The sequence below is a fragment of the Oreochromis aureus genome, linkage group 17 (assembly GCF_013358895.1).
Source record: "Oreochromis aureus strain Israel breed Guangdong linkage group 17, ZZ_aureus, whole genome shotgun sequence".
NCBI lineage: Eukaryota > Metazoa > Chordata > Actinopteri > Cichliformes > Cichlidae > Oreochromis > Oreochromis aureus.
The window spans coordinates 3,449,725-3,469,860 of NC_052958.1; the positions used below are offsets into that span (position 1 = coordinate 3,449,725).

The window sequence follows — 20,136 nt, forward strand, 5'->3', positions numbered from 1 at the left end:
AGCCCCAAACTACTTCCAGTGAGTGCAACAGTAAAAGAAGCTCAATAAAATACTCAATCGCCAGCAGTTAACATCCCCATAGCCCAATATTAATCACCACTAATGAATCATCTGCTTTTATTAACCACAGTTAGAGCTCTGTGAAGATGGCAGAGGAGAGGAACGCTGCTCTGTGGCTTATCAAACTTTGGCTGCCGCGACCAGTGTTCCCACTTTGAGCCGAGCAGCCTGGCTGGAGGTTTTGGCAGCAGAGAGCAGAGAAGCCAAAGGGCTGACTACAGCAGAGCAGCAGGGAATAAAATGCCAGAACTACTGTACCTTGTGGTGTCACTCTGCTCTACTGTAGGCTGTACAGCTTGTGCCACGTTGCACGCCGTGTATAGTGATATGTAGAGTTCAGTTCGTAAGTATGTGGACAGTTACTTTTCATTTTGTGCCTCAGGCCGTTTGAACTGAAGCATCAGCTCCTCTGTTTCAGTGAAGATTCTGCTTAAGTTCAGCAAGGAAGATCTGTAATCAGTCATCTGCTTTCCTGGGTGTTCGGCTGCTTTTCTGTTCTCAGCTTCACTTGAGTGAGGGGAGGAAGCACTGAGACACATCGCGTCCTGGCCCTGGAGTGCCTATGGGTCTACTACTTACTACTTAAGATTCAAGATTCAAAGCGTTTATTGTCATATGTACAGAAGAAATAGCATTTCTCTGTGCAATGAAATTTTTCCTTTGCTGTCCATACACAAATGCCAAGGTGGGTAAGGGTTAAAAGAACAAGATAAATAAAGAGAAATATGGATAAAAATAATGGAAGATAAATAAGTACAAAATAAGTAAGGGAAGACAAGTGTGGTATGCAGATGTCGATGTAGATGGATGTACAAGAATAGAATAGAATAGAATAGAATAGAATAGAATAGAATAGAATAATCCTTTAATTGCCCCACAGGGGGAAATTTGGTTGTAACAGCAGCCAGAAAGACACATATACAAACAAACAGTACACAGGACACAGAACAGAAACATACACAAGGAGCTTAATGTGCAAAGTGTCTGACGTGCAAATTGCAGTTGCGGTAGGTCAGCTGTTCCGGAGTCTGATAGCAGTGGGGAAGACGGAGTTGTTGAGTCAGGATGTTCTGGATTTCACACCTAAACCTTCGTCTGGAGAAGTGTGAACAGTCCGTGGTGGGGCTGTGTGGGGTCTTTGAGGATGGAGGCAGCGCTCCTCTGGACTCTGTGATGGTAGATGCTCTGCAGAGAGGGCAGCTGTGTGGTGTTTAGTGTCCTCGCTGATGTGGACGCACAGGTACCTAAAGCTGCTCACCCTCTCCACTTCACGCTCAGGGATAAGCAACGGCTGGTGAGGCCTCTTCTTCTTCCTCATGTCCACAATCATCTCCTTTGTTTTATCAGTGTTGAGGGTGAGGTTGCTGTCCTCACAACATGACACCAGACCGGCATTCTTAACATTTCCTATGTTTAGGCAGGAAGTCCATAAAGCACCAAGACTAATCAGGTGCCTCTACCTGCATTTGTTGGACACTAAGGTTCAGCTGGCCAAATCACCAGGTTGGCGTCATCGCTTTCTTGCCAAATCTTGATCTTGGTTAAGGATCTTGTCAAATGCAACAGCTAACGTGCATTTTATCCTGCGTTGCTACTGCAGTGGCATAGGTGTTATAGAAAGTTTATATAAACGCCATTTTGGATCGCTTGTGAAAATCTACCAGGGTGAAGATTTTCCAAAACTCCATTTTTGCATTTACATGTGGATATGGAAAATTGAGATTTAATTCCACATCTTCAAAGGTGCCTTTAGCTCCTTTTTTGATGTCACATTATGTGCCATGTTATCATTTGCAGGTTTTTGATTGGCAACATTTCTTCACAGTGTGCATTATAGCGCCACCTGTCGCTCTGCCATGAACTTGAAATAGCTTGAGATCATTTCTTGAGTTTTTGTGTTTCAAATCAAGCAAGGAAAAATCCACATTTAAAGAAATGCCTGTGTAAGTGTGGAAATAAGAAACCTAAGAATCTCATGTGGCAACATTTGCTGTCCTTGGATAACAGCAGGTCCTATAGCCAAGTGTCAGTATGTGGCGTGCTGGAGTGAATGTGGTGCATACATAAGTAGACACATTGTGTTTTTATGTGTATCTAATGATAAGAATCAGGCTGGATTTTTGCAATAGCTACATTTATGCTTTCAGGCATTAGGCCTAGTTCACATTTGTGCTGCCTTTTACAGCGAGCATCAGCTGAGACAACACTGCACTCAGTCAGCAGCAACCCACAAACCAGCTGCTACAATCAGCAACCGTGCAAGAGCTAAGAGACGCAGGATCCTCAACAATAAAAGAAATGAAAACTCTAAATGAGGAACACAGCTCTCTCAAAGAAAAGATCGCTATCCAAGAAGATGGGCATAAAACAAAGGTAAGACAGCTCCATAACAACCTCACACAAAAAGACGAGGTCAGCGAAAAATCTGTGAAAAACCAACACCTCGGATGAAAGCGCACGCTGGCCTCCTCCACTGCGAGAAAAGAAGTAGAATGGAACGGCGCCTGAGCTGCTCTTAGATAACGTTGCTCGGCAGGAGGAATCCTGCATAACCAAAGTCCGGCAGGAGGAGAACGAGAGAAACGTTCTTTCTGAGAATTTCTGGATGAAGGGAATCAGTGGGATGGAAAAGCAAGAGAGGCAGAAAAAGACACAAAACTCCTCATCAGCAGGATCCAACAGCTTCAGCTACACAGCCTGAGCTGATCGTTTGATTTCACAATAATGTTCCGTTGGATCCCAAAAGCTGGTTTCAGAATGTTTCACAGTTTAATACAGAATCTTTAACTTACATTTTTTTTGTCAAACAGCTTGCACTTTAGAAAAGGAGCAGGAAGAGGTCGTGGCACAAAAATCAGAAAGCTTAAAAGGTGGAGAAAAAGAAGGAGGGAGGAGAGGAGGAAAAGAAAGGAAGGAAAAGACTTGGAGGAGATGGAGGGAAGAGGAAACTGCAGAGGAAAGACAACGAAAGAAGGAGGAGTGAGGAGAAAGAAACTTTGATTCCTACCATTTCCCCTCTCCACCTTCCTCTCCCCTAACTCATCCCTCTCAGAAACTGCCTCTACCCTCCAGCCCCAGCTCTCCCTCTCCCATACCTCCACCACATCCAGGAAACTGTGTGAAGGATTCAGGAGACAAACCAGAATCCTACACCTCTGATTGTATCCCCATCACACCTTGATCCTTTACCCCCCTTTATCCTTACACAATACCCTTTACTAGCCTCAGTCCCTCCATTTTGCTTCACTGTTTCACTGTAAACAGTTATAAACAGCTGTAAATAGCTCAATAAAATGTATTTGATTATATTTATATCTACAGTGTTCTACTCCAGTGTTTTACTACTAGTCAAGGTCATATGGACGGAAAGTAAATCAGTTTCCTCATGTGTGTGTTCATCACTCGTGTTAATATTTAAATGCATCTCAGCACTGATATTGTTTGGGTTACGCTGACAACAAAGACAAAAACAAATATTTAAAAGACACTTTGTATTTCTATACCCTCTAATAAAGCCTCACTTCTGGTGGCAAAGCAAACTCAGGGAAAAATACATTTCAGACAGCCAAGTCAATTCAAGTCAGCATCTGTAATTTTGCTGACTGCTTGGATTTTACTGCAGTCGCAGTTGAAAGTATAAAGACAGTTTCAAGATCACATGACTGCCCTGCTAATCTCTAACTGTCATCATACTCACCAGATGACAAACATTTTGTGTTAAGATACAGTCTCCATGAAATATAACTGTCGCCACACTTCAAATATGAAAATATCAAATCAAACTTGAATTTCTTAAGAGATAAAAAACAGATTAAAGAGCCAAATAAATCCATGAATGAACTGATTAATATGTTTGATTTTCATGCACACAGATATATCAGGTCAGAGCTTGGTACATTCAATGGCTATTTGTCCTGTTATACCGCATAAGCACAACATGTAAAGTCCATCTTCTACTGCTTGGAGTGTACTGTGCAAAAACCTTGGGCTGTCCATCTTTTTTTCTATTTTGCAAAATGGGAAACAGGTGCAGAAATTTATTGAAATATGCACAAATCGACAGATTTGTACAATTCTAACAAGCTTGAAAGTCAATATTCGGCACCACATTTAACTTGTCAGATTTTGTATCACAGCCTGGACTCTCTTAGGCTAGCTTTCTTTTTGTTTCTTTAAATCATCATTAAAGTCTTCATGAAAAGTTCTTCAGGCTTCTTGAGGGTCATTCAAAGCTCTTCTTTGGAGTTTGCTCCGTTTTCGGTCAACACGATCCCACACTGCTTTAATAATATTGAAGTCCTGGCTCTGGGGAGACCAGCCCTTTACTGATTCTGTTCCTCTGTGTCTTTATCTAGGTTTGATTTTTCTGCACGGGCAGTGTGTTTGGAGCCATTGTCATGCCACTGCCAATCAGTCTTTCCTTAGTAAATCGACTTCCATGGTGGATAGTACTTTCCTGCATTCATAATCCCATCAATTTTGACAAAATTACCAACACCACTCACTGAAATACAGCACCAAGCCATGACACAGCCTTCACCGTGTTTTACAGTTTTACAGAAGTCATTCCTTAAGAATGGCTTCTTAACACCCACTCTTTCATTTCTGACCTTCTCTGATGAAGCTTCGTTGGCTTACCCCTAGAAATTCAGTCTGTCTTTTATATGCTTGATTCATAGGTCAGTGTTAAGTGTCTCAGGCACGAGCCACACAGGCCCACAGTCATCGCCCAGTCTCTAGGCTGTGACTGAGGCCTTAGAGAATAAACCTGTGAAACGAGAGGTGGCATAAGATGTTTGTACTGTACTGTAATGAACTGATATATGATTTGTAAATTTGTGTTTCAATTTCTTTTTTAAATTAATGTGTTATTTAATGAAATTGAAAATTAGCTTTCATTGGTTATGATCTATACAATGAACAGATTTTAATCAGTTTACAGTTTATTCATCCAAAGAACAGTTCGGTGCTACTCAATGAGGAACTATGATTACTGACAGAATTCATCCAATCAGCCTGCTTACTTACAACCTATGTAAGCAAGGCGTAAAACGGAAGAACAATAAGTAGACAGAGGTGTAATATCAACAACGGCAATCATAGAACCGTACGTATGAAGCCTTAGCCATGCGTCAGCAAAAAATCTTAACTTACAATTAAGTTGGATTTATGCTTGTACATGGGTTTCTAGAGGTTAGTTAAGACTAAGACTAAATCCTGTCCCATGTGGAAATGGTTTAGACTGGAGGCAACGTTATCTCACAGCATACATTTCATTTATGAAATTAATCATAATCCAGACCGATTCTTTTAGGAGCCCATTCTTGTGATTCTTGGAACAGGGTCAATAAAACAACAAACATGGCCTTAACATCGAACAAACGTTTGGTCAAGAGCCATTCGTTGATCACTGTGTGCAAGTTTTCCTAAAATTAAACCAGTACTACAGGAAGAGAAGCCATTCTTGCGAACTAAAGAATGAAAAGTTTGCTAATATTTTCATTTTCGACCCAACTGCTCAGTACTTCACTAAAAATACCAAAGACGTGACTTGTGTGGAGTCCAAGCTTGTCACCATCATCAACAGCTGTACTGAAAGGTTTCATGAAGTAAAAGCAACATGAGGTCTACATGTTATTTAGAAACATTTATGCAAAAAACTAGTACAAGTAGAAGCGTCAGTTTTGCCAGAGTTCTAATTCGGTCACTTAGCTACAACTCCTGCTTGTTTAACATGCATTTGCAGGGTGGAAAAACCTCACGGTGACGCTGTGAGAGCCAGAGATAAAAGAAAGCTCAAAAGCACATGAAAACTGTGACCAAAGTGAAAAAATTAAACAGTTTTCCACTGTCACACAGATTTTCCTGCAAGGTTAAAAATGAGTAAGCAAGCCGTTTTTAGTTTTTTCAAAGGCTAAATCGCATTAAAGCATTGATTTTACAGAGTCGAACTCATGCCGGGGGAGGGGGGTTGAAACACAGAGCCATGCTTAACAGCACTGAGAGAAAAGAAGTGTGCAGGCTCACTGTGGCACAGTATATATTGAATGGGTCAGTGCCTCAAACGACTTCCCTTCGAGCGTCTTACCTGATCACTTTGGTGCCACCTTTATTGACCTGCATGTCCACCATACATCCCGAGTTAACGTAGGAAGCCAAGTTGATCTCTGAGAACTCTGCCTAGAGGTAATGAAGACAAGGCATGTCAAGATCATACAACAACATGCACAAACAGAGAACATTTTACAGTCCCTTTGAATCAATGTCTGCAAGCTGGAAGAAATATGGGCACTGCGTTAGACTGCATTCAAATTTGACTTTTTGTTGTTTGTGAAAAGTACCAACAACCACCAAGACAGTGCTACAACACACTCTTTCACTTCCATTTTACATTTCTGCACTTGCATGGAAGTGAGCAAAAGACAGAGTGACAGAGTGAGCTGGTGAGAGAAGGCTAATTGAGTTATTCCCAGTCAGTGGCCTCCTGGACAGTGAGGGCCTTGTGAAAGGCCGTAGCCTGGCTACCTAATGACTCAGTCAAACTTCCAGAAATACTCAGAAGGAAAGGCGACAGTTGACTTCTGGGAATGGACTTTGTGCACGATTAGGAGGGATGGTTCAAATTTCCTTGTACTGATTGTCACAACAGCCCATAAATCTATTCATGTTTACTGCTTTGGACCAAACTTCAGAGTAGAGTAAGAGTAATTCTGTCAGATTGATAACCAAGTTACTACAAAGGATTTCTCAAGGTTTCCTAAAGAAATTGTCAAAATAATAAGAAACTGTGTTGCAGCTAGACAGCAATGAGGAAATAGGAAATTACTCCAGCGTGTGCCAGAATACCATAACATCATTAATGGGTGTGCGCATACTTCTGACTGCACCATTCAGTGATGCTGGTCAGAGGTACATCAGACCTTCCTTTCCCCAAACAAGCTCCAAACATTAGAGAATGACCTCAGCACATATGCAGGCAAAGAAAAGCTCACAAAAAAACTCTTTGTAGACCAGAACTTACACAAAACCCAGGCAAACCTGCTAAAATGGGAAAACGACAACAAATGTGCCTTTTGGATTTGTGCATGTATGTCACGTTCAGCATCATGCTCAGGTTTAGAAATCAATGAGGTCCAAATTTGTTACTGTTAATATCTTATGTTTAAGGTGTAGCACCTCTAATAACCACCAGAAAAGGCTACACATCAGAGGAGACTGGCTCCCAGAGCTGCGACACAATCAAAAGCAGAAATTTTGAAAGCTGTAAATGACTGTATTTTATCATCTTCCTTCTTTTGTGGGAGTAAAAAGAAATGTGAGCTATATGTATAGCATAATACTGAAAGTAAATATTGAAACTAAAATTGCACAATGGAAAAAGTTACTTACTCAGTGGCTCTGGCCCTACTGTGCCTCTGATTCGCCCATCGCTCCTAAATCAACCTATTATCCTTCCTTGTGGGTGATTTATCAACCTAACCTTCTCAATACATCCCAGTGAGAGGGACTGTAGGACAGGCAAGGACTTCATAAAATTTTCAAATTAAAAGTCATGTGGCAAATGAACACTGATTTGTCTCAGTTTTATTGTCTTGTTTTGGAAAAGAGGTCCCGACCTTGGTGACCTAATAGCTGTGGTAGGGTCAGAATTTGGCATAAACAACATGAAAGCATGCCTTGTTTGCTCAGTCAACAGCTGAGGCTGCTGGTGGTGTAATGGTGTGGGAAATATTTTCTTGGCACACTGAGCCTCTTCCTACCAAGTCAGAATCGTTTCAATGCCGCTGCTTATCTCAGTATTTTTGCTAATCATGCCATTCCCTCTATGACCACAGTGTATCCATCTTCTGACTGCTGCTTAAAGCAGGACAATGCACCATGTCACAATGCTCAGAACATCTCAAAGTGGTTTTTTGAACATGTAAAGGAGTTCACTGTACTCAAATAACCACCAGATCTCAATCCAATAGAGCAACAGAGAGTGGAACAGTAGATTTGAATCATGGGTGTGCAACAACTGTGTGATGGTATCATGTCCATATGGAGCAGAATCTCCGAAGGATGTTTCAGCATCTTATTGAATCTCTGCCAACACAAAAGGGGATCCAACCCAGTTTCTACTAAAGGTTCTGCTGAGTGTATATCTACCTCTAACCATTAGATGAATGGTCATGAAGTTATGCTTAGACCTTTACTGTCAACTGTGGCATTCATCTATATGGCAAACTCCAGGACTTAAAAAGCAACCAAAAATTGTGGTTCAGCTCCACTTGGGCCTCATTTTCTCCCCAAGAATTCCCATATCCTCTAATTAAATGGTATATGGACTAGTTCTTATGTAGTTTTTCTACTCTACTTGACAACTCGGAGCAAAGCACTTTGAGTGCACGACATGCTTCATTCATCCAATTCACATGCACTCATGCTCCGATGAATGCCTCAGAGAGTATCTTGAGTCATTGCCATTCAGTATCTCACCCAAAGACACTTTGGCATACACACTGCAACACCCAGACACCAAAACACCAAACTTCCAATACGTAGATAACTTTCTCTACCTCCTGAGCAAGTTTGTCAAGTAAATACATTTCTGTTCTTTGCTAGCCAACATTAATACGCCTTTGTGTTTATAATAGTGAATTACTCGTGCTAGCTAGAATTAGCTAAAAACTCTCCAGCTGTACCTTCTCATACAAATACAGTCATCATATCCACTTAAAAAACAACGCATATTTACAGTCATTGGTGCCCCTACAGCTACTGCAGTCACATATATTAAGAGTTAAACTGCATTGTACAGCAGAAACAATAGTACGCTACATATGTCTGCGTAATATAACCAAAGCTACTCCCTAAATATGCAGCTCCAGCCCGTTTGTCAGACCTCATTCCTCACTCTGAACATGTTCTCTGCTTTTCCTCAGAGGAGAGTCTGTCAAGCTGTGTCACCGTAAACGTCCATCTGCCGCAGGTACAGAGCGCCCCTGGAGGGACACTAAACAGCAGTCGGTTGACCTCAGACACGAAACACTGCCGTTTGCTAGTCGTCACATCAGTTTCAAGTATGAGACATGACACTCAAGTAGCGGATTAAATGGGCCCTAAACAAGAAGCCTGCTCTCTGTGGAAAAGCAAAGAGTCAATCTGAAGTGACGTGGTCGACTCTCGAGCGCCACATTTCACAGGAAACACGGCTGCATTTCCTGGTATGCTAATCCCGAGCCAGCTGTGGCTCGGCTGTGGCTCGGTGAGCAAAAATGAAATAATAACCAAGCGACCATTTCATAACCATTTCACAAAAGTGTCAAACAGAGAGCCAAGCGTTTGTTTGGTTCTCAGCTCTGCTTTAACTGCTGCATGACTACGGCACGAGGACCAGATACTAAAAACACTGCTTTTGGCTGGAGAGCCGGACCCAGAAATTATATCAATATGTAGCACACCTAATGGGCTACATCTGAAGATACTATTATTATTATTATGAAAAAAACTTTGGCTTTCTCACAGCGTGATGGTTTAATGATTTAAAACTCGGATTGTGGTCAATTCAGTTGAAAAGATTCTTCTTATTTTTACAATTCAAACGTTTTCCAAGGACACTGATGGGGTGAAAAACACCTTCCCACAGTGATATCTGGCCTTTGGAATAAATCCCAGCACACATGTATAGCACATGGCTAATGACATATGGCATTCAGCTAATCACAGAAATACGTTTATGACCAGAGGGCTGACGGTTTAAATCATGGACTTGTTAGATGCAAGAAACACTTTGCAGCTGGTCTGACAAATCTGCATTAAGGTATGTCACAGTTTCACAGCATGGAGAAAGTTGTATTCTATATATATTGTTATATATAATATATATTGTATTGTTGAATTGCAAGAATGGTCAGCAAACCATTTTTTATTTTTTTTTTGCTGTTTTTTTAACTCACAATGTCATTGGTAGACTGCTTTTATTCTACCAGTGGAGAACTCTGACAAAATCACAAATTCATTACACATTACAAAAACACAATTCGGCATTTAGCAGCTAAGACATTTCCCCTTAGAGAGACAACAATACAGACAAAAAAAAGGAGTGAATATCAGATTTCGTTTACAATTCTAACAAGCTTGAAAGTCAACGTTTGGTCTGTTCTCTATCAAGATGATCACACACTGCTTAAATAATGTTAAGGTTCGGGCTCTGGGGAGGCCAGTCCATGACTGATAGTGTCCCATTTCGTCTTTTTCGATCCCTGTATGCTTTCACTGGATTGGAACTAGATTTGGAATCACTGTCAGGCCAAAACGTGAAGCTATTGCCAATCAGTTGCTTTCCAGAGCAGTATTTTTCTGCATTCATTCTTCCATCAGTTTTGATAAGATCCCCACTGGATGAATTCAGCCAAAAACCATGACAGCCTTCACTGTCATTTGATGGTTGCAGAGACCTTTTTACCTTTCTCTTACATATTAATGGTGATTTTAACCAAAAAATGTAACATTTGGATTCATAACTCCATAAGGCCCTGATGCCACTCATTTTCAGTCCAGTATTTGTGTAATTTGGCATATTCTGCTGTTTCCCTTCCTTAAGAATTGCTTTTTGACAGCTAACCTTCCACTGACACCATTTCTATTGAGGCTTTGGCAAATAGTAGATGGGTCAACTGAAGGGTCATATCTCAATCTTTGCTGGATGTTTTTACTATTTCTTACAGGGATGAATTTCTGGTACTACATTGTTATCTTTATGTGAAATATTTGCAATAAAAACGTGCTTTGTGCACTTCAGACAGGCAGGGCAACACATCTCATGCAGATCAGCCATCATAAACTCAACTGTGGACAATGAGTGAGGCCTCTGCTCAAATAAGCTCCAGCTAATTTGCATTGCTAGTTAAACAAATTGGTATCTGGACATCCTCAAGCTGCGTTTTTCATCTGAGGCATTGCCAAGCTTTATTGAGACTCACATGGGCTTTCATCTACATAAAAAGGAATATTATCAGGATAGGATAGCTCTGTGGCCCATGTAAACCTTGTATGGGGGAGTAAACTTCCTTTGAAAAGAATTTGCTGAGTAACAAAACTGTTTGGGTTTTTTTGGGTGGGGGTGGGGGTGGAGGGGCAAGAGTGAGAGGGAGGAAAAAAAAGAAACACCCACCTCTTTTTATTTATTGTTTTGCACTCTCAGAGGAAGAGCAGGGGGCGAATAAATACCATAATCTTATTTCAGGGACAACGAGGCGCCACTCATGCTCACTGTGCCTGAAGGACATGTATTTGGCTCTGGTTCTTTTCTCAGCTCCCCTCTTACTGATACCCATTCCCAAAAGAAACATCTGTGTGCTCTGCAGCACATGCCGTGCCAAGAAAGGCTCCTAAATGCACAACACACCCAAATGCACACTGACTGCGTGACACTCCCATGCACATGTACGCACTAATGCACCGTGCTGCTTCTAAACAAATCCCATCCCAAACACCAGAGCCTACAGTGGCTTGTGCGGCGACCTGATAAAACCAGAGAGTGGGCAACATTTTGGCAAGCTTCAAGAATTACACGCCATCTCCAATTGGCTGGTTACATTTAAAAGGAGTGCTAACAGCCAGTGTCACTGGGTAGTAATGGATGAAGAAGCTGGTACAGGGCACAGGCCCAGAAGCCAGGGCAGGAGGCTTTTCACAGTGCCATGGTTACCATCACGGTACCACATTCAGACACTTGTCTTGGAACAGCTCTTGCCCTGGGAAAGGAAAACAGGAAGTGATACACAGGACAACTGCCTCCAGAACTGATTCTTCTCATCTGTTGACCTGCATCCAGGCTGAATTAAGAATGGTGTGCAGTCAAACTGCTATAGCAGAAACACAGTTTGGAGAGAAAGTTGATTTATGATTAAGTTTAACTATGGCTCAAAGCTGAGATCAACAAATCTTGCTTACTTAAGCTTGTTTGAATTTCTGCACTTTCCATTTCATTGTCATTCCCTCTACTCTACTACTTTCATCACTGCAATACAAACTTGTGATCTTTTCTTCTTTTTAGCACACAGCTAACGTCTAATTGGCCTCTGAATCAGATACAGCCTCTTCCTGACTGATAAAGTCTCATACCAGGCAAACACTACTGTGGTAAAAGGCAACAAGAAGTATTTATTTGTGCACTCTGTCAACTTTGCCAAGTTACATGAACCCATGGACAGTACAGTAAACACCATTTGACAGCAGCTCATCTGGAATCTTTGTTGGTATTTTTAGATCTGGACTGAGGAAAGTCATTAACTTTTGCTTGGTCCTGAATCAAAAACAACTTAAACGGACCAGCCATGTTACACCTAAATCTTTGATTTGCAAAAATGTCCAGAACGACAATTTTTTTTCTTTCTTTAAGGTGAAAACATTTGATAAGTTTACATAAAATATTTCATGATTTCCAGTTTTGACTGAAGGAGCAAACCAAAGATTAGTTGAAGTATTAAAGCTGAAATTGTCTGAATTTATTTGAAGTGTAATAAGTGCAATGGAAATTTTGGGTCTAAGTTTGTGAGTCTCCAAGACAAACTGAAAGGAGCTGAACTGTCATCTTCAGCATAAGCAGTGAAGTCTCAGTAACTGTCACAGTACTGGGTCATGGACCCAGTGCTTTGTGTTTATTGCTGAACTGATAGTTCTGATTATCATTAGGATTTATGGTTTTCTGCTTATGTTACATCTTCAGTCCTCGGATTGTGGTTTTTGTTTTGTATCATCTCTGTGCTTCAGGTTCCTGTTTCCACGTCTTAGTGTCTAGTCTGCGTCTTGGTGCTTTGTCTCAGTTTCCTGTTTTACTTTGGTAGTCCTTGTCCCATGTTTATGATTTCAGTTCTGCTTCCCCGTGTCTCGTCATGAGTGCATTATCCCAGCTGTGTTTCCCTCCTGTGTCTCCCATTCCCTGAATACGCCAGTATGTATTTAAGCCCTGTGTTTTTCCCTGCCCGTTGTTGCGCCTCCACCTTAGCTGTGTGTTCTGTCTCTGAGTCCTACGTGAGTCCAACCACTGCCTGCCACACAGCTCACCGTGACAGTAACCCTGAGTAATGAAAGCAACTGAAACGTGTCACAGCTTCACTGTAATTTGGCATTTTAAATGAGAATGAAACAGTCGTTGAGCTGCAAGGTAAAAAGTCAGTTCAGCTAAAATGAAGGAATGGGGTGGGGGTGTCATTTGATACAGACAAACTGGAAGCTATGCCAGTTAAAAACAGATGAAAGCAGTGAAAGTAGCATTTCAAGTGGAAGACTAAACACAGATGAGTCTTCATTTGAAGTGTAATTTTAACTAGAGGAAATGAATGAAGTGGATTTTTTATTTCAATATAAAACAGATAAAGGTAGTGGAAGTGTCATTTCAAGTACAAGACATAAATACAGCTTAATCTTAAATCTTAAGTGTTGGAGATGATAAGAGCTGAATCGTGACTTCAAGTGTCAGTGATGAACGCAGCTGAATGTCATTTTAAGTATGAGAGGCTAAAGCAGTTTCAGCGCTATATTCCGGTATTACAGGGAATCATGAAGGCAAAATAAAAGATAAATCATTAAAATGTTCTTCAGAACAGTTTATGTAGATCTAAGCCATGACTGACCCAACTGAACTATTATGGTTCCTCTCCACAAATGCCCATTATATTTCTTTTAACCCCGACCGATAACAGTTGTTCTTTTTGTTGTTGTTCCCCAGTGGCTATTGATAAAATCTCACTATCCCCATCTCCAATTGTGCGATTTCTTTTCACCTCAAAATAGATGTTTTTCTGCTCCAAACTGCTTCTTTTATTGCTTTACATCTCTGGTTTCAAAGGGGAAAAACCTTGACAAACTAAAACCTAGTTTAAACGCAACTCTGAATAGAAAATGTAACATAAATATAGCAGTTTTATTAATCCCACATTATCTGGCATGTGAGGCGCTGTTTTTGTTATTTGAGGTCGAGCTGTTCACTTTTACGCTGCAGTCAGAACAAAACTGCGTGACTTGACTCAGCACATGGGGAACATACAGTAGTTGCGGGGCAGATACTTTGTTTAATGTTTTCGTCGTTCTCGATAAGCTCGGCTGAATCCCATGCTGATGCAATTGAGAAGCCTGAAGTACAGTGGACTATTCATATGCACCACAGAGAGGTATTTGTTGCTAATAGCTACCACCTTGTGCAACAGTGAAATAATCCACTGAGGCACTGACGGCAGAAATTCACGACAGATGCTAAGTGCAACGGAGCAACAGAAGGCAGCAAGTTACACACCAAACCATCCGTCTTCTGAAAGCTCTCCCCACATGCCCTATGTCATGGGCAAGTACGAGCCAAAAAAGGGTACGGATAACATACAGCCAACTGCCTGTGAGCTGCCATGACTGCAGCGGAAAGGAGCGTGGACAGCGCTGAGGTCATATGCCTGCTCAGCAGATGTTGCCCCGCGCGACCCAAACCACACATGAGCCGGCAACCCTACAGAAGTGCCTCTTGTTCTTTTGCAAACAACAGACCTCTTCAGTTCTGTTTAATCTGTCCAATTGTGTAAATTGCAGTGTTTATGACTTGTGGGTAGTAAACAGGCAGTTTGTCTGCCAGCCTGTTGTTGGGTGTCATTACGTCTGTGATCAACATTGATTGTAACTGTTGAACTTCACAAAAATCTTGCAGCAGACTGTCAGAATTTTCTGAATATCTAAAAGTGGAACAGGCACAGTAAAAAACTGTCAGTGCACGAGAAACTAAATGAGAAGGTCTTGAACTTGGCACTGCCACAAGGCTGCAACACATCCAAGACCCTTCAGACACATACAAAAGGCATTGTAGGAGATGGATATCCCACAAGCTCCAAAGATCTGTGGAATGTACCACTCGTCTGAATGAACACAGCTCTTGAGTCTAAATGTAAAACAGCAGGCAAGTGTTCAAATAACAAATTGACTGAGTCAGTGGGTCGAATAATCTACAGCCACCTACTGCAAGATAAAACTCAAGGAAACATCTATGAAGGATATAATAGAGACGCAGGTCAGAAGACGGGGTTATCTTAGGGATATAATTGATTTCTGATGTTTCCCTGTTTGGGTCTTGCTTGGTTAGACAGGACCACAGTGAGGAGGAATATCTGGGAAATTTGTACATATTACCGAGCCTTTGTCATAACCCGTTTTACCCTTTTACTGTTTAGCAAATTTCATTAATCTTGCAAAGGAAATGGTTTGTAGTGAGTTGTATGTGAGGCCGAACGCTAAGGAAGGAGAAAAAGACCTCAAGAAATCAAGCTGCAAAGGATGTGCACCAGGTTAGAGTGATTACAGATTGGGATGGAAATGCAGGGAACTCCTCCTTTCTGTTCACCATCTATACAGCCGACTTTAAGTACATCAAAGAAACTCGTCTCCTGCAGAAATTCTCTGATGACACGGCCATTACTGGAAGTGTGGAGATGGGCTAGGAAGAGGAGTACAGAGGACTGATTGATCGCTCTGTGAGGTGGTGTGAGGTCAATCACCTGCAGTTAAATGTGGTCAAAACAAAGGAGCTGGTGGTGGACAGGAACAGATCCCGGCCCTCCCCTCTCTGCATTGGTGGGACTGATGGTGAAATATTCACATCCTATAAGTATCACCTGGACCAGAAGCTGGAGTGGTCTGCTAACAGCGACGCTGCCTACAAAAAGGGTCTGAGCTGGATTTACTTTCTACGAAAGCTCAGAACCTTCAATGTATGCAGCAGGTTGCTCTCTATGTTTTATCAGTCTGTTGTTGCGAGCAACATCTTCTTTGCTGTGGCGTGCTGTGGTGCAGGCATCAAAGCAAAGGACGCAAACAGACTGAACAAACTCATCAGGAAGGCTGGGTCTGTTGTTGGCGAGCTCGCCACTCTGGAGGAGGTGATCAGTGACAGAATGCTGGCAACCATGGACAATGACTCCCACCCCTCCATGACACACTGGACAATCTGAAGAGCAGTTTCAGCAACAGGTTGCTTCAACCTCACCGTCTGAGGGAACGTTACAGGAGCTCGTTCCTTCTGCTGCCATCAGACTCTTTAATTCATCCACTTGGGTCAGAGCCACACATGTGGAACAGAATAAGTCACACCTCGGTACTCCCTGTCACTTTATATTTATATGTATATTTATAATTGTATCTCTATTGAGCTATTTACCTTAATATTTATCTGTCAATATCTCTGTTTCTACACTCACTTTATATGAGTGCTTGATGTCTGTTGTATATTTGCTGCTATGACAACACAATTTCCCTCTGGGATTAATAAAGTCTCTCTGATTCTGATTCTGAAAAGAAAGATGGAGGAGCTAGAGGTGTCAGAGATAAAGATTTTTAGTGCGAATGAGCAGGATGGACAGGATAAGAATCACGTACATCACAGGAACAGCTCGGGTAGAGCAGCGTGGAGACTCAGAGAGGCAAATCTGTGATGTGCAGGAGGGATATAGATACACCGAGCACAGGATGCTCAATATAAGCAGGAGGGAAAGAGGAAGAACCACAGAGGGGTTCATGGATGTGGTGAAGGAAGACATGCAGAGGGTTGGTGTGACAGAAGAGGATGCTAATGATGAGGTGAGATCAAGGCAGACAATCTGTCCTGTCTGAGAGTGATCGCAGTTGAGCGTTTGAGGAGGCAATCACCATGTGATTGAACACGGTTGCCCACAACAGCTTACGATCAATCTCCAACATCATATAACATTTAAGGCATCAGAATTAACTGCTTCAGTGAGAGAAATAAATCTACAACTCCCAGCCCTGTGAGTGCTGACTGCAGTGAAGAAGTGACACAGAAACAGGGAACGCTCTCTGCAGTTATGACTGTTTGTGTATTTGTAATCCAGAAGGTATGCTGACATACAGTTACCCTCAACCCCAACACAATCAAGAAATACTACTGAACAAGCTGCAAGTAATGATTTTGTGAGAAAGCAATGGGTTCAAGCTTGTTTTATGAGTCACTTAGGAGCACAAAGAAGCCACCAGCAGCACTCCCACAAGCATCTGTTTAGTGGTTAAAAAAAGAAAAATTGGATTAGCCAGCGTACACGGGGCTGTGAGCATCGACTAAACTGAAGTTTGAAGTGAGTCATGTAAATAAGAGGGAATAATCCACAATAATAGGTATGCAAATGTCCTGTGAAGGGAGCACACTTTAATGAGAGATCCCATCTGAGAATCGAAGCCAGTCTCTCCTGGTCCTCTTTCATAGAGACGGGCATCCGGCCTCCTTTACTGCACCATCACACGCTGTGGTGAGTGTGTGCTCTGTGAGGCTAAAGATGGTACCTTATATGGCAGCAAGCAAGTCAGAGAAGAGTTATGAAGGTTTGGCACTGCTTTAGAAAGCTTAACCAGCATGAACATGATGCATGACAACTAGCAAACTAAATGTCCATCCATGTAAGGCATGCAGTTTGTAATTACATTATAACAGAGATTTGAGAAAAAACAGCTGAGGGAGCACCTAAACGGCCTTAATGTTGAGCTATCTGCTAACACTGGTGAAAAAAACAAAGAGGCTATTTTCAGTACTGGGCAAAAGTCTTGAGCCACCATTGATTTCTTTATGTTTTGCTTCAGAAGAGCCACACTGCCTTGTAATTTTTCAAAGCAGTCTTGAGCAGTAGATCTCCAGGCTTTTTGTGGATCTTTCTTTGATCATTGGCCCAGTTTTCACCAGTGCTGTGTCTACACAAAGCAGACAAATTAGCAAAGAGCCCATTTGAAATTGTATCTTTAGGCACTTTGTCACTAGCAGCCTGTCACACCATTTGTTCCCATTTCTTTAGTTGTAAAAGTGCCAAAGATAACACAATCTGACAGGCATAAAAAAGTATTTTTGCACCAACAAAGTGATTCCCAAAGAGCTATTAGCCAAATACTTGGCATATCTTGGCATGGTGTACATTTTGTTAAAGAAAATTGAGGAAACTGAACAAGTGGAGGACAAAAAAGGAAGTGGCAGGCCCCAAAAACTAAAATCTAAAGCAACTGAATAGCATCTAAAAGTCATGTCCAAAAAAAAAAAAAAAAATGCAACAAAGACCTGAGAGATGCGCATGGGCCCTTTAGTCGATCACAGTTCACAAAACACGATGGAGGCTCTGTCATGGTGTGGAACTGCATTTCAGCTCCCAAACTGTCACACTGGGTGGAAATATGAAGGCAGAAAAGTGCAGTTAGATTTTTCTTATCTGCCAAGTAGTATCATCTGGAAAGTGTTTGACTGGCAACAGCAATTATCCCAAACACACTCCCAGTGCAGTGTGTAAAAACATACCTGGATAGAAAAACACAGTGGAAACCTATCAGACACTGATTGGCCTCCCCAAAGCCCAACGTCACTCAAGAAAGGACATTTATATAAAAAGCCAACAACAGTGGAATTCATAAAGCAGAACCCAGTGCAGTAGGACTCTCTGCTTTTATTGTTGTTCCCTAAAATGGTTCATCACAGCATGTCGCAAAGTTTTCACACAGAGATTGTGTTTCCATCATTCTGAGGCTCCAAACAGCCGATGAAGAATCTGGCTGCTGAAGGCAATTAGCAACCGACTTGTATTTGTCAGTGCAGGGGGCTTCTGGGAAAGAGGGTCGAACAAAATCCAAGTAGGTCAGTTCAAGCTATAGCTGAGCTATGTGGGGGGTGGAGGGGTGCTCATATGCCGCTTCACCCTCACTATTGTCTTAAGGGAGCTTATTATTAAATCAGCTACACTTTTATTGGAGTTCAGTAATTATGATGCCGCAAAATTAAAAAAAGAAAAATCAGTTATCAAAAGAAAGTGTTGATTCATTCCTGCTCCCACGCCGTCCTACAAAGAGGATGTGACCACAACAGTTGAGAGTAAAGCAAACAGGCTATAAAATCAGCGTTCCAGCTTTCTGTGGTTTCTTTCCCTTCTCACATAAAAACACAGCACTCCATTTCAAAGACAGCTTCAGTCTCAACAATGGCTTGCACATGTCAAACTGAACAGCTTTTTTTAAGGTAAATTAGATGCTATCTACACACTGTAAATACCGTATGTCTAGACATATAAGCGGTAATTTCATAACTGTACTGAATTAACATAAGCTTTCTTCCTTACAGGAGTACCTGAATATGGTGAAACACGAGTGAAGGCGTTAGGAGGTTTTTTCCCCTAAACAACTAAAGCACTCACTTAAATGTTATACGGTGTTAATTTAAAAAAAACAAAAAAAACAAACTCTTATCATTTAGATTTCAAGACTGAGAAGAAATTTTAAGTGTCCATTAAGACAAAGTACAACTTCATTAACTTAAATTAGCCGTTAAGCTAGCGGTGCAGTTTTAGCTTGAAGAAAACATGTGAAAAGTAAGACGGCCTTCATGCTTGAAGCCCTCACGTTCGAAAGAAAAGTGCAATACAGTGGTCCCTCGCCATAACGTGGTTCACCTTTCGTGGTCTCGCCGTTTCACTGTTTGTTTGTTTTTTTGCAATTTTGCATGTGTTTTTTTTTTTTTACAGCGCATTGTGTTCTGCATCCTGATTGGCTGTAGACCACTGTCAATCAATCTTGTGCCGTGTCTCCTGTACAGTACAGAATGCGTTCAGCTTGTCAAATTTACATAAATCTTCGATCGCTAGCAGCGTGACTCTGAAGTTGGTTTCATTCTATAATACTGGACTTATTTTTCTACGAAGGTTTGAACTTTGAGAGTTTAAACAAGAGAGAAAAGAGTCAAAATGTTCAAGCCTGTCTAAGAAAAGTGTATAAAGTGTGTAGTGAGGGGTTTTAAAGCCTTAAAACATCTAGAATAATTGTAAAAAAATAAAGCTGACTACTTTGCGGATTTCGCCTGTTGCAGGTTAGTTTTGGAACGCAACTCCTGCAATAAACGAGGGACCACTGCACACACGTCCCAAAGAGTCAAACTGATGATTTACAAAAACTTTAAATGGAACACTACATGTAGTTTGTCAGATATGAGAAGTCAGGATTGCCATAATCTGTCAACATTTGTTACATTCTTATTAAAATAATGGACACCAACCTTGGTGTGCATTATTCATTATTTTACAT

The 20,136-nt window shown here is 41.4% G+C and overlaps 1 protein-coding gene across 3 annotated transcripts in view; it reads right to left on the minus strand.

Moving 5' to 3' along the window:
• Positions 1 to 20,136, minus strand: part of LOC116323195 (synapsin-3) — a 129,079-nt gene that overhangs the window by 80,337 nt on the left and 28,606 nt on the right. For all 3 annotated transcript variants that reach the window (XM_039601065.1, XM_039601066.1, XM_039601067.1), the window contains exon 4: positions 6,149 to 6,240. In XM_039601065.1, the coding sequence (XP_039456999.1) occupies positions 6,149 to 6,240 (92 nt within the window). The remainder of the gene's footprint in view (positions 1 to 6,148; positions 6,241 to 20,136) is intronic.